Raw genomic sequence first — 12133 nt, forward strand, 5'->3', positions numbered from 1 at the left:
TGGATGTCCATTACCCCCAAAGAGATTGTACTTCCAATTGAAGATCTCAACTACCTCAAGATACAATCTTGGTGATTCACATTCCCATATTATTGAAAACCACATACATCTCATTACACAATGTTGGCAGTCAATATTTCTATTCTATGCACCTTCTATCTTGGGCGACAATCTATCATTCTATATCAAGATTATTTTATTGTGTGTGAGAATCATATATTGTATTTCTTTGTAGACTCTAATATTACCATATTAGATAAGATACTAGTTCCATTATAAATATGTAATGACTAACTCAATAGAAGAGTTGAACTGATCTTGTCTTTCTTCTTTGTATTCTATATATTCTTTATTTGATAACACAATGAATATGTTCTTTATTTTATAACACAATGAATATTTTTTTGTTCAACAATTTACAATGAATAAGATGCATATTAGAAGCCCACAATAGTAGCATACCATGAATAGGACTTAGCCTAATATAATAAAAGCTGTTGTAGCAGGTTGAGTCATGAATGGATACTCTGAATGCTCTACATAAGCAACTTGGAATTTTGATGCCCATGGGCAAAACCACATAATTTGGCAAAATTTTCACCAAAAATTTTAATACTAGGTTCTCTTCAAGTTTCACCACTCCATTATCCATCTAATCACAACAAACGTTACACACTAGATATACCATCTTCATTTTACTTATTTTAAAGCCTTTTGTCCATGTATATATTATAATTATACTTGAAAATTTATCCTACAGAGTACAGGATTCTTTCGCACAGCCATTTCCATAGACTCTGGCCTTTGGATGGTGTATTCGTATCCAATACATGCAAGCTCGCAATGTGACAAATTTGTATTCACTACATGTAAGCTCACCGTCAGAAATAAGAGCTTTCCCTGAGGAAGAGAAACATTCAAGTCAATAATGTGCAACAATAAATTATGTCAGCGAGGGCGAAGCTTAAAATGCAATATGCATTTTCCTGATGATTTTTAATTGTCATAATTTGAAGATTAATAACAACATATTAACCCCTACACCCATAATTTGCTATTCACTAATGACCACAGCTTGATCGATCTGGATTAAAGAACTACTCCATTCTGAAAATGGAAACTCTTCATTAGACTACAGAAGTCAGAAACCAGAGAAGTCATTGGAGAATGACCAGTAGCATTCTCGCTCCACTTCACTGGATAATGAGAATCAGAAAACAAACCTATTGTTTTGCACGGCAAGTAAATCATAATGCTCCATACAGAAGTGGTACAACTGATATATCATTTGGGCTGATCATGGGAAGTTACTTAACGACCCATTAACCCCAAACCCCAAAAAAAAGAAGAAAAAAAATCCCAAGATAACAGCAACTGTAAAAAAAATAAAGTAGTTTAACAATCAAATTCTCCAGATTAAACTGTCACCATACTTACGAAGATAGAAAGCAAAACAGTAGCAACGAAAACTTCCTGTCAAGAAATAATATAATTTTCTCAAAGTTATGGACACCTGACCAACTCCCATACAGTAACTTCAACAATGTTCATCTGGACAGGGCAAAGTCAGCATCAAAGTGCAAGCTGCCACAGGATCCTCTTCATATCTTCACAACCTGTCATCTCAATCTCATCCATTCTCAAAAAAGACCGATTGCTGCCTCAATCATGTAAGAATCTAATCACCAAAAGCTCACCCCTATAAGTATATCGAAAATCAGGTAAAGATCAAGGAATGTTGTGCCTTTACAGCAATTGAAGCAATGCTTGTAGCTGGGGGGGGGGAATTTAAAATAGTTAAGAAAAAGAAAATAGCATCAGATCCCATCTTCAACTCCTTTGACACAAAAATGTTTCATAGCTCTGACATGCAATATGGAGATGAAGTAGGGACCACATAATCAATGTGATAAGGAGCACGACAGGAAAACATTTTCTAACTGGTAAAAGTGGCAACACTCTATTTTCACAATATCCAACACAAGACCAGTTTTTTAAATTTCAGCTTCTGCTCAAAGTAGTTAATAATGCTTAAAAACCCATTATAGCAACAATCAAAAAGAGGAAGCCAACAATACCCTGTGAACTGCTGGTGAATTTGCAGCAAACTGCGGACTTCTCAATAACTGGTAAGCAGATCATCTACCCACACGTTATTCTCGTGCCCTACATGGCAAAATTGCATCATGCAATATCTCATGGCACAATCCCAAGACGCAACACTGTTGTACTATCAGCTAGCAAATGAACAATTCCGAATCTTAACAGCTATGTTTCTTATGCTGGTAGGAATGTAGGCAAAGAGGAACTGCCTAATATAAACCATCAAACACGGTAGTGGTTGGAGAGAGAGAGAGAGAGAGAGAGTGAATGACATTTCAAATCAATTTAGCAGCATGATATTTAATTGAATGAAACTGATGAAAGCTGATGTCCTCATCAAAACTCCTTGCATCAAGACTTGATACAAAGGAACAGAGGATTAGCGAAAGAAATATTAGACCCCAAGACAGCAAAGAGAGAATAACTAGAGAGAAAAAAGGTCAGCATAGTGAAAGCAGCATCCATCACACAAAAGTATAAAAATCGGTGTAGAAAATCATGCTAATTTAAGGAAATACCTACACAAATTTCATACAGTTGTGTCCTTTCCCCTACGCTTTCCCTAAATTTCGTGTGTTCCATACCTCAATAAAGAAGGGATGAAGATATTAATGGCCGCATGGATCTTAAATTATGTGGACTTGTGGATATTAAAATCTTCAAGCTTCCTTTTCTTGTTCTGAACGGAAGCAGCAATAAAACAGGAGTCAACTGATTGTAAGGAAGAGTTTGTGTAGAGTCTGAAGGTGTCCGGGCCGAGTCTTGGCCACAATGCTTACAACATGTACCAAGTTAAAACAGTGAATCAAGTAACAAAAGAACCTAATCAGGAGACAACTTGCCATAAGATGGTGCTTACTCTATATTACACAAGTTAGGTAAGTGTTTTGGATATGAACAAGTCGGAAGAGCTGCTCTACAATGGGGGGAGGGGCTTGCAAGAGATGAGCATCAGGGAACAAAGAAACAAAAGGGGCAATGCAGTGGTGCTAGCATTTAGTCTTGAAGGAAATGGTGGTTATGGACCCAGATTGGAAAGGGACACTGTCAAGACTGAAGAGGAAAACGTCATAAACAGACTTTACAGAATACAGAGGTGCTCGTGAAGGTAAGAAGTATTCAGTGCTCATTGAACACTTGTGGAACTAACTCAATCTGTGTGCAGAAAAGTAGACTGATGTGAAAAACACAATCCTGGACACAATCTGCTCTGGTTGAGCAATAAATCAAAGAAATCAGAGCGTTACCAACCACAGCCTTAATAAGGACTTCAGGATATTTACCCAGGAATTAAAAAAATGTGTTAATGAAAAATCACTTCCACAACTTTTAGGAATAAGTAAAAAAAGCAAGCAAAAGGTGTCATGTAGACAATCCCTTTAAGAAAACAGGCCAGCAATCTGTAGAACGGCATTGAAAAGTGATATAGAATATTTCCTAGTATATTCTACAAAAAATCTCCAGCACTTAGTTGATTGGCCACTTTTTTTAAGAACATTTTCAGCAAAACTACCAATTCAATGTCAATATCAGTTGGAGCTTTTCCATTCTGTTGAATTGCAAAACATTATACAACTAACCATGAAAAGCCAAAACAAAATTGAGTACTACAAGTCCGACCTTCATGGATCAGTTGCAGCCTATTCTGCATGTTCAAGTGCATGCCTAATAAAATTTCGAGAGGTGAAACAGAAGTACAATACTTTGTTCCAACAAAGAAAGCTCATAATCCAAAGCTAAGTGATGAAACAAAGGCTTCAAAAATACAGTGAAACATACAAGCTTTCTACTTCTAGCATATTATTTAAGATGTTGCCCAGATGACCACCTTAGCATCCAAGTGCCTTGACAACTAGGGTTGCCTAGACAGGTGTTTTGGTCAACTTGCATCCAGGTCTCCACCAACAATGGTCTGCCTGGTAGCAAGGACAAGCTACAGGTCATTCTACAAAAACCATTGGAAGAAAACTTGTAAAACATGGTAGGTAACACTTCCAAGAAATAATGAATATCCTAGACAAGGCTTGGATCTTCCTTAACCTTCCAATATTTTAACAAGCAGCAATGAGTAATCAGTTCTTCAAGTTCTTCCACAACTTCTCCATCTGCTAATGCATTTCAAAACAGTTTTCCCAATAAAACGTCTTAAACAATTATGTTATGCTTGTATGACATCAAAATTTTAATCCTACCCATGCAGCAGAAACCATACTTGATGGAATTCACCGATGAAGTTGCCTCCTCGCCAAAGCTGGTGTCTTTTTAGGGATGTAAACCTTGTAGCTCACCTGCCAAAAACATTAAATCAATATGAATGCTGAAGCTAAGTGTTCCACATTAAGACCACAGCAAACGAATCCACATCTAAAGAAAGCTCACCTGCACCATCTCACCACCACGCATTACAGACATAGTCTTTTTCTCAAGTCGGGAACCCTCTTTGCCTATATCCTGCTGTTCATTTTGGCAATTCACTGCCGTTAAAGTGTTGGGTATGGTAGAAACCTCAGTAGCAGCCAATCTGGAATCATAAATTGATGCACCATGAATATTATTACTCCCTGGTGAAACTTTGGGATTCGTGGAGATACTTCTATTTGAGATACTCCCAGTCTCCAACAGCTTTTCGCTGGGAGATTCCTTGGATGAGGGAGATTCTCTCAGACTGGAAAGAGCAACAGAAGGCTCCTTGGAAGATTCCTTGGATGTATGCGCTTCTTTCAGATTGGATTGAGCACCTGAAGATTCCTGCCTCCCACAAATGTTTATGCCAGCATTTAATTTGTTCTTTTCAGTTAGCTTACCAGTAACAGCTGTCCGTTTTGGAGCTACATTGTTAACACCTTTAACTGAATGAACATTATCCAGCTTAACCTTAGATTCATGATTTTTGTTATGAATCAGCCCATCCTTTGGAGGATTGAAAATGGACATGCTCTCAATCAACGGTGTTCCATTCTGACTTACTGGTGTTGCTCCCAATAATTGGTTCCTATTCTCTGTTTGGGGCTCATTTTGGACTTTTTCTGTCTTTTCATTTGATGGCAGTTTTGCATCACCACCACTCTCTTCTTTCTTCAGTGTATCTGTGTTTGTTTGGGGCCCCCCTCGGAATTTCTTAAGATTTTCCAATGCTTTTTGTCTTAAATATGACTCCAAATCCTTCCCCTCTGAACTGCCAGTAGCAGATGCAGGCTCACCCCTGTTATCAGTAGAAGCTTTGGTTGAACCAACCATGCTAAAGTTTTGACAAGTACCATCATATTTGCCTTCATTCTCCTTGTCAATCCGTAAGATTTCAGTTTTTTCAATTTTTGAAGTATCTTCACCCTTTGCATTATCAATCCGCCTCTTCTTATCGGATGTACCATGTGGCTGATGAGATGACTCCCTCTTTCGTCCTCCATCGCAACTGTCATTGCTTCTAGAAGAAGGGCAGTCATCGTAAGCCTGGATAATTTCTGTCCTATCATCATCTTTGTTGTTCCAGTTTCTTTCTTTTTCCCTTGAATGTTTTTTGTCTATAACAACTGATTTGCAAAATTGTGAATTTTCACCTTTATAATCCTCCCCTGGGTAACTTCCACATGTACCACACGAAGAGCTGCTCCTGCTGAATCTATATCGATTCTTAAATCTTCCATCACTCGTTATACTGGGACTTCTCTTATATCTATCTCTTTCTTTGGACCTACCCCTTGACCTCTCAGAGCTACTCCCACGGCAGGTTGAGCAACTCAAAGAACCACTACTTGTAGAGCTAATATATGCATCTCTCCTGGAACGCATGCTCCTACGCTTCTTCCGATTAGAATTTCTCCTCTCCACAGAACCTTTATTATTTCTTTTCGACCCTTTTCCCTTTCTTCGATTGGGTAGATCCCTGTCAGTTTCAGGGCTTGAAGAGCTGCGCCTGGCCCTCTTCTTACTCCCATTTGCATCTCCCCGAGTACGAGATCGAGCCCTTCTACTTCTATAATCATGTTCTGAGTCAGAAGACGAAATAGATATAAAATCTTCCGTCCTTGAATCATCCTCAGAGTAGGAAATTGAAGGATCACGACGACGAAGCTTCTTAGATTTATCTCTCCTCCTAGTCTTACTCCTGCTCCTCTTCTTCCTCCCGGTCTAAAATTGGATATAGATACATACATATATACGAAAGAAAAAGGAAACAGAGAGGGAAAAAAGGATAGCCAATTCAGAAATCAGATACATTCATTATATAATAGAAACGGTTTCGCGGAAGATGAAGAAACTTAAACCTAACAATAACAACCCTAAAAAGAAATCAAACATCAACAGAACGGAGATGGAGAAAAATCTTACCTCAGAGGATGGCTTAGAGCGTTTCTTTTTTTGGGTAAGTGAGGATTTTTTTTGGGTAAGTGAGGATTTTCTTTTGGAGGAGGATCTAACAGGCGCCATTATTTTTCTTTAACCTGCAACGAGAAAACAAAAAACAAGGGAAAAGGAAAAAAAGGAAAAAAAAAAAACCAAAGAACAACAGAGAGTAGCGTTAACAAAGGATGAACAAAAACAAGACAGAAGGAAAACTAAGGATTAGCAGCGAAGCCACTGCTTCTGCATCCGCACAGCACACCAATTTCCCTCTCTTTTATGTCTCTCCATCAAATGAGGGACGAGGGTACGACGGTAGAAAGAGTTAAATATCATTCCCAGAAATAAATTGCCACTTGGCGTGACATAACGATACGGTTGGACCGGGAAGATGCAAGGGTTTTGTTGGGCTGGGCAAACTTGGGAGAAGAGTTGAGGTTTTCTTGCAAGCCAATCAGTTCTGAATCCGGATCAGTGACACCTCCCTGCTCAACATGTGTCTCTGGAAAAAAAATTTATGTTTTAACGTTCGTTTTCTATTCTGTTTCTTTCGCAATTTTAAAACATCACTTAACTTTTTTTTTATCATTTACTAATTTGGTTTCCCGCATTCGTTTTAGTTTCTTTTCCTCCGTCTCTCCTCTCTTCATCTCTTAGTTGAAAGCCAAACTAGCATTGAAAATTTCTTTTTTTCTTCTTCTTCTTCTTCGGTTTCTGTTACTTCTACTTATTTTATGCGTTAAACCATTGTTAATAATAGTATATAGAATCATTTATATTTGCATACTTTAATTCTACTTGTACAGGGTTAGAAAATCAATTTTAAGTTTTGTCCATGGAGCTGTTCATTTGTTAGCCAAACAAAAACTTTTATTTTTGCAAAGAAATTCATTATATTGAAACAGAGAGACATTTTTTCCCAAACGAGCAATAGGGTGATTTTTAGCCAATAGAGAGAAGGTCAGCTGAACATCAAGCCAGGTGTTGAATTTATCATAAACATTCACACAAGAACTCAAGAATTAACTTGGTTCAACATTCATTGTAAAGCCTACATCCACGACAAGAAAACCCCAATCAACTTACTTATGGGGTGAGGTTTCATTATCTTTAAATAGAAAGGAATAAGAGTTTTACAATAAGTTAAATTCTAACTCCCCCTCTCTGCTAGTCTCCTTATAGAGTTGGGAGACTAGCAAGTTACATTCATAACACTCTCCCTCAAGTTAGATCAAAGACATCATTTGATGTCAACTTGCTCAATGCAATTTGAAACAATCTCTTTGACAAAGCTTTGGTGAAGACATCTGCAAGCTGATTTTCACTTCTTACATAAGGGGTTTCTATGGTTCCATCTTGAACCTTTTCACGAACAAAATGACAATCAACTTCAATGTGTTTAGTTCTTTCATGAAACACTGGATTAGAGGCAATATGTGTAGCCGCTTGATTGTCACAGAACAACTTCATAGGTTCTTTAGAACTTCTCACCCCCAATTCTTGAAGTAGGGCACCAATCCGAACTAATTCACTAGTGGCAGACGCCATTGCTCTGTACTCTGCTTCTGCACTAGAATAAGTGACAACATTTTGTTTTTTACTTCTCCAAGAGACTAAATTTTCTCCTACAAATACACAAAAGCCAGTAGTTAATCTTTGATCAATAGGATTGCCAGCCCAATTTGCATCGGCATATCCTTCAATGTTTGTGTGTCCATTCTTCTTCATGCAAATGCCCCTTCCTGGAGAAGACTTCAGATAACGTAGTACATGATTAACCAATTCCATGTGACCTTTGGTAGGATTATGCATAAACTGACTGATATAGCTCACTGCATATGCAATGTCAGGTCTAGTAATGGTCAAATAAATCAATTTTCCAACCAACCTTTGAAAACAATTATTATCCTGCAATGGAGAATCATTATTAGTAACTTTACAAGCGTAATCCATGGGTGTGTTGGCTGGTTTCACACTCAACTTGCCAGTTTCCTTCAACAAATCAACAACATATTTCCTTTGAGAGATGAATAATCATTTACTAGACCTTGCAACTTCAATTCCAAGAAAGTATCAAAGTTGTCCCAAGTCCTTGATGTCAAAAGTCTTCTTCAAATATTCTTTGAGGGTATTGATTCTTTGATGATCATCTCTAGTAATTACAATATCATCCACGTATACCAAAATTATTGTTGTGTTAGTAGAGGCCTTCTTCACAAACATGGAGGAATCTGATCCACTTCTTGTGAATCCAAATCTAATAAGAGTTGTACTTAACTTTTCATACCATGCTCGTGGTGATTGCTTTAGGCCGTATATTGCTTTCTTCAATTTACAAACAAGTCCATCTTGTTTTTCTAATGGATGGCCTGAAGGAATTTCTATATAAATTTCTTCTTGTAAGTCTCCTTGTAAAAAGACATTTTTTACATCCATTTGCAAAAGTGGCCATCCATAATTAACGGCAACTGACATCAACACTCTTACAGTATTCATTTTAACTACAGGAGCAAATGTCTCTCTATAATCAACTCCATATGTTTGAGTATATCCTTTGGCAACAAGCCTTACCTTATATCTCTATAAGAGTCCCATCACTCTTGAATTTGGTCTTGTAGACCCAACGACATCCAACTGGATGTTTGTCACTTGGGAGTTGCACTATATCCCATGTTTTATTTTTATGAAGAGCTTCTAGTTCCTCATTCATAGCCTTCATCCATTTAAGTGAATTCTTAGCTTCAATAAAATTGGCTAGCTCCTCATGATCTTCAATGGCCAAAAGATATGCAAAATATTGAGGGGAGATATTATCATAACTTATATGAGATTGGATTGGAAACTTAGTTGTATGATAAGTGGTAAACTCGCGCAATCTCACTGAAGGCTGAGAGACCCAAGTAGATCTGCGAATTGGTAATTGTGCTATGGTTTCAACTGTATCATTTCCTGCAATAGGTACATTTGTAGTTGTTTCACCATGTAGATAGTGACATCACCTATAATAGTGCTACCTTTAGTGGTGTCGCCCATAACATTGTCTTCATTAGCATCACTCTTTACAAACATGTTGTTTAGTATACTTAGTAATGGGACATGAACAAATTCACTATAATCTAGCTCCCCTTGAGTTTGATTCCTGCTAGAGAAGAACATTTGAGTTTCATCAAAAGACACATCCCGTGAAATAAAAAGTTTACCAGTAGATGGGTCAAAACACTTGTAACCCTTTTTAGTAGAGGAGTATCCCAAAAACACACATTTGCGAGCACGATGATCAAGTTTATCACCACCCTGAGCATGAACATAAACAATGCAACAAAAAACTTGAAGATGAGACATCACAATGGGACGATCATATAGAACCTCTAAGGGTATCTGAAAGTTCGAAACTGTATTGGGAGACGGTTGATTAAATAACAACTCGTGCTGACATCATCTGACCAATAAGTCTTGGGAAGATTCCCATGAAATAATAAAGATCGAGTCACCTCAAGTATATGTCTGTTTTTGCGCTCAACAATCCCATTTTGTTGAGGAGTGCCTGCGCATGAAGTTTGATGTAAGATTCCCAAACTTTTGAGATGTGATTGAAAGGACCTATTGGTGTATTATGTCCCATTATCTGTTCGCAAAACTTTAATGTGAGTCTAATACTGAGTCAAAACCATCTTAAAAAAATCCTGAAATATCTATAGCACTTCATTCTTGGAAGACAATAAATACAACCATGTAGCCCGAGATTTATCATCAACAAATGAAACAAAATATCTGAATCCATCTCTAGAGTCTATAGGGAGAATGCCAAACATAAGAATGCACTAGATCAAATAATGCACTTGAAACATGAGTACTATATGGAAACGGTAATCTATGTTGCTTGGAAAAATGGCAGGCATCACAACCAGTAGAATTAAAAGATAAACCAGGATTTAAAGATCGTAAAATCTTATCAGAAGGGTGACCCATAGGCCAACGTCAAAGTTGAGATTTTTCAAGATTACTCATAGAAGTCAATGCACTATTTGTAGGATCTAACATATGGAGTCCATTTTGCAGTCTACCTTCACCAATTATTGTCCCTGTTAAACTGTCTTGGAACACTACCTTGTCCTTTGAAAAGATCACTTTACAATTTAAATTCTGAGTAATTTTACTAACTGATAACAAATTCATAGATAATGATGGCACAAATAATGCATCAATTTGGGTTGAAAATAGGTTCAATGTCCCTTGACCTTGGATCGGGACATTGGTACCATTAGCAATAGTAATAGGAGGATAAGACTGTAACTTATCAGTGCTCAAATCAGATAAAAGATTGGTAGATTGACACATATCGTCGGTTGCACCCGAATCTACTATAAATGAATTTTGAAAAGTAGAGAAAGCAAGAGTTGTACCATGAGACTGAATGAAGTTTTGTAGTAAAGATATAACCTTTCCCAGAGAGTGTTGTATTGCTAAAGAATCTGACATGGGAAGATCTCCGTACGAACCCACAATATCAAATATCAACGGAGCAAAATCTCCTCGATCTGTTACTTCCATTGAGTCTGGAACGTCCAAAAACCTTCAGACCACTTAACCCCATGCAAAACACCCTCACACAATCCTATTGAAACAAATTGTACGGTATCAATTGGATGAAACAAAATATTTGATTTCCTTTTCCTTTCTCCACCAATTTTTTTTTTCAAAGTTCTTTCCACATTCCTTCCACTCACAAAAAATAAATATGAATTATTTAAAAGTAGTCATCATTACTTAAAAGTAATCATTACAAACCTTTAAAAAAAAACTCCAAGACAAACGTCTAAAGCAAATCGGTGTCTCTTCTTTCCGCCGTTGGTTTTTTTTTTTTTTTTCAACGATCTTAAACAAGATCACCTTTTGTTTTTCAACGATCTTAAACAAGGTCGCCTTTTTTTTCTCCTTTTTTTTTGAACGATCTAAAGCCGGATCGTTTCAAATTTTTTTTCCGATCCGATCTAACAAAGCACAAGAAAGAAAAGAAAGGACAAAAAATAAAAGAAACTTCACGATTCTAGATCTAAAATCGTACATTTGACCAATCAATCAAAGCCTTCCTTATTCTCCTGCACATTCTCACTTTTCTAGATCTCCACACAACTCGACAACAATCTATCGAACTTTACTCTGATACCATGTTGAATTTATCATAAACATTCACACAAGAACTCAAGAATTAACGTGGTTCGGCATTCATTGTGAAGCCTACATCCATGGCAAGAAAACCCCAATCAACTTAATTCGGGGTGATGTTTCATTATCTTTAAATAGAAAGGGGTAAGAGTTTTACAAGAAGTTAAATTCTAACTCCCCCTCTCTACTAGTCTCCTTATAGAGTTGGGAGACTAGCAAGTTACATTCATAACAGAAATGGCACAACAGAAGAGAGAGTGGTCGTTTCCTTCCTGGCTAGTTCTGCATTGTTGCTTCGGTTCTCAACCATGAACAGAGAAGACAGAGAAGAAGTAGATGGAGATGAAAACACAACTCTGTCACTGCTGGTTTGGTTTTCAAGCATGAAGAGAGAAGGAGATGGAGACAGAAAGATGGATTTTTTGCTGCTGCTTTGGTTCTTAGCCATTAAAAGAGAAGACAGAAGAAGTAGATGGAGGTGAAAACGCGATTTATCCCTGGTGGTTTGATTTTCAGCCAGAGA

At 37.3% G+C, this 12133-nt stretch overlaps 1 protein-coding gene across 7 annotated transcripts; it reads right to left on the reverse strand.

Moving 5' to 3' along the window:
- Positions 1 to 1066: 1066 nt before the first annotated feature.
- On the reverse strand, positions 1067 to 6734 carry LOC149004887 (transcriptional regulator ATRX-like protein). 7 transcript variants are annotated; one of them, XR_016175612.1, is made up of 5 exons: positions 6433 to 6734; positions 4483 to 6231; positions 4296 to 4391; positions 4144 to 4208; positions 1068 to 1699 (listed from the first exon to the last, which is right to left on the reverse strand). XR_016175612.1 is itself a non-coding variant. In XM_089168952.1 (4 exons), exons 1-3 carry the CDS (start codon positions 6529 to 6531, stop codon positions 4326 to 4328), a joined length of 1914 nt encoding a protein of 637 aa, XP_089025078.1. In that variant the 5' UTR covers positions 6532 to 6734; the 3' UTR covers positions 1068 to 1678; positions 4316 to 4325. The 7 variants fall into 7 exon arrangements, 5 of the variants coding, with proteins under 5 accessions (XP_089025078.1, XP_089025075.1, XP_089025076.1 ...); XR_016175611.1 differs by having other exon boundaries at positions 1067 to 1699; positions 4144 to 4391; XM_089168952.1 differs by lacking the exon at positions 4144 to 4208 and having other exon boundaries at positions 1068 to 1678; positions 4316 to 4391.
- Positions 6735 to 12133: the final 5399 nt, after the last annotated feature.

Source organism: Hakea prostrata, chromosome 9 (assembly GCF_041222555.1).
Source record: "Hakea prostrata isolate BN-2017 chromosome 9, UWA_Hpros_2, whole genome shotgun sequence".
Lineage (NCBI taxonomy): Eukaryota > Viridiplantae > Streptophyta > Magnoliopsida > Proteales > Proteaceae > Hakea > Hakea prostrata.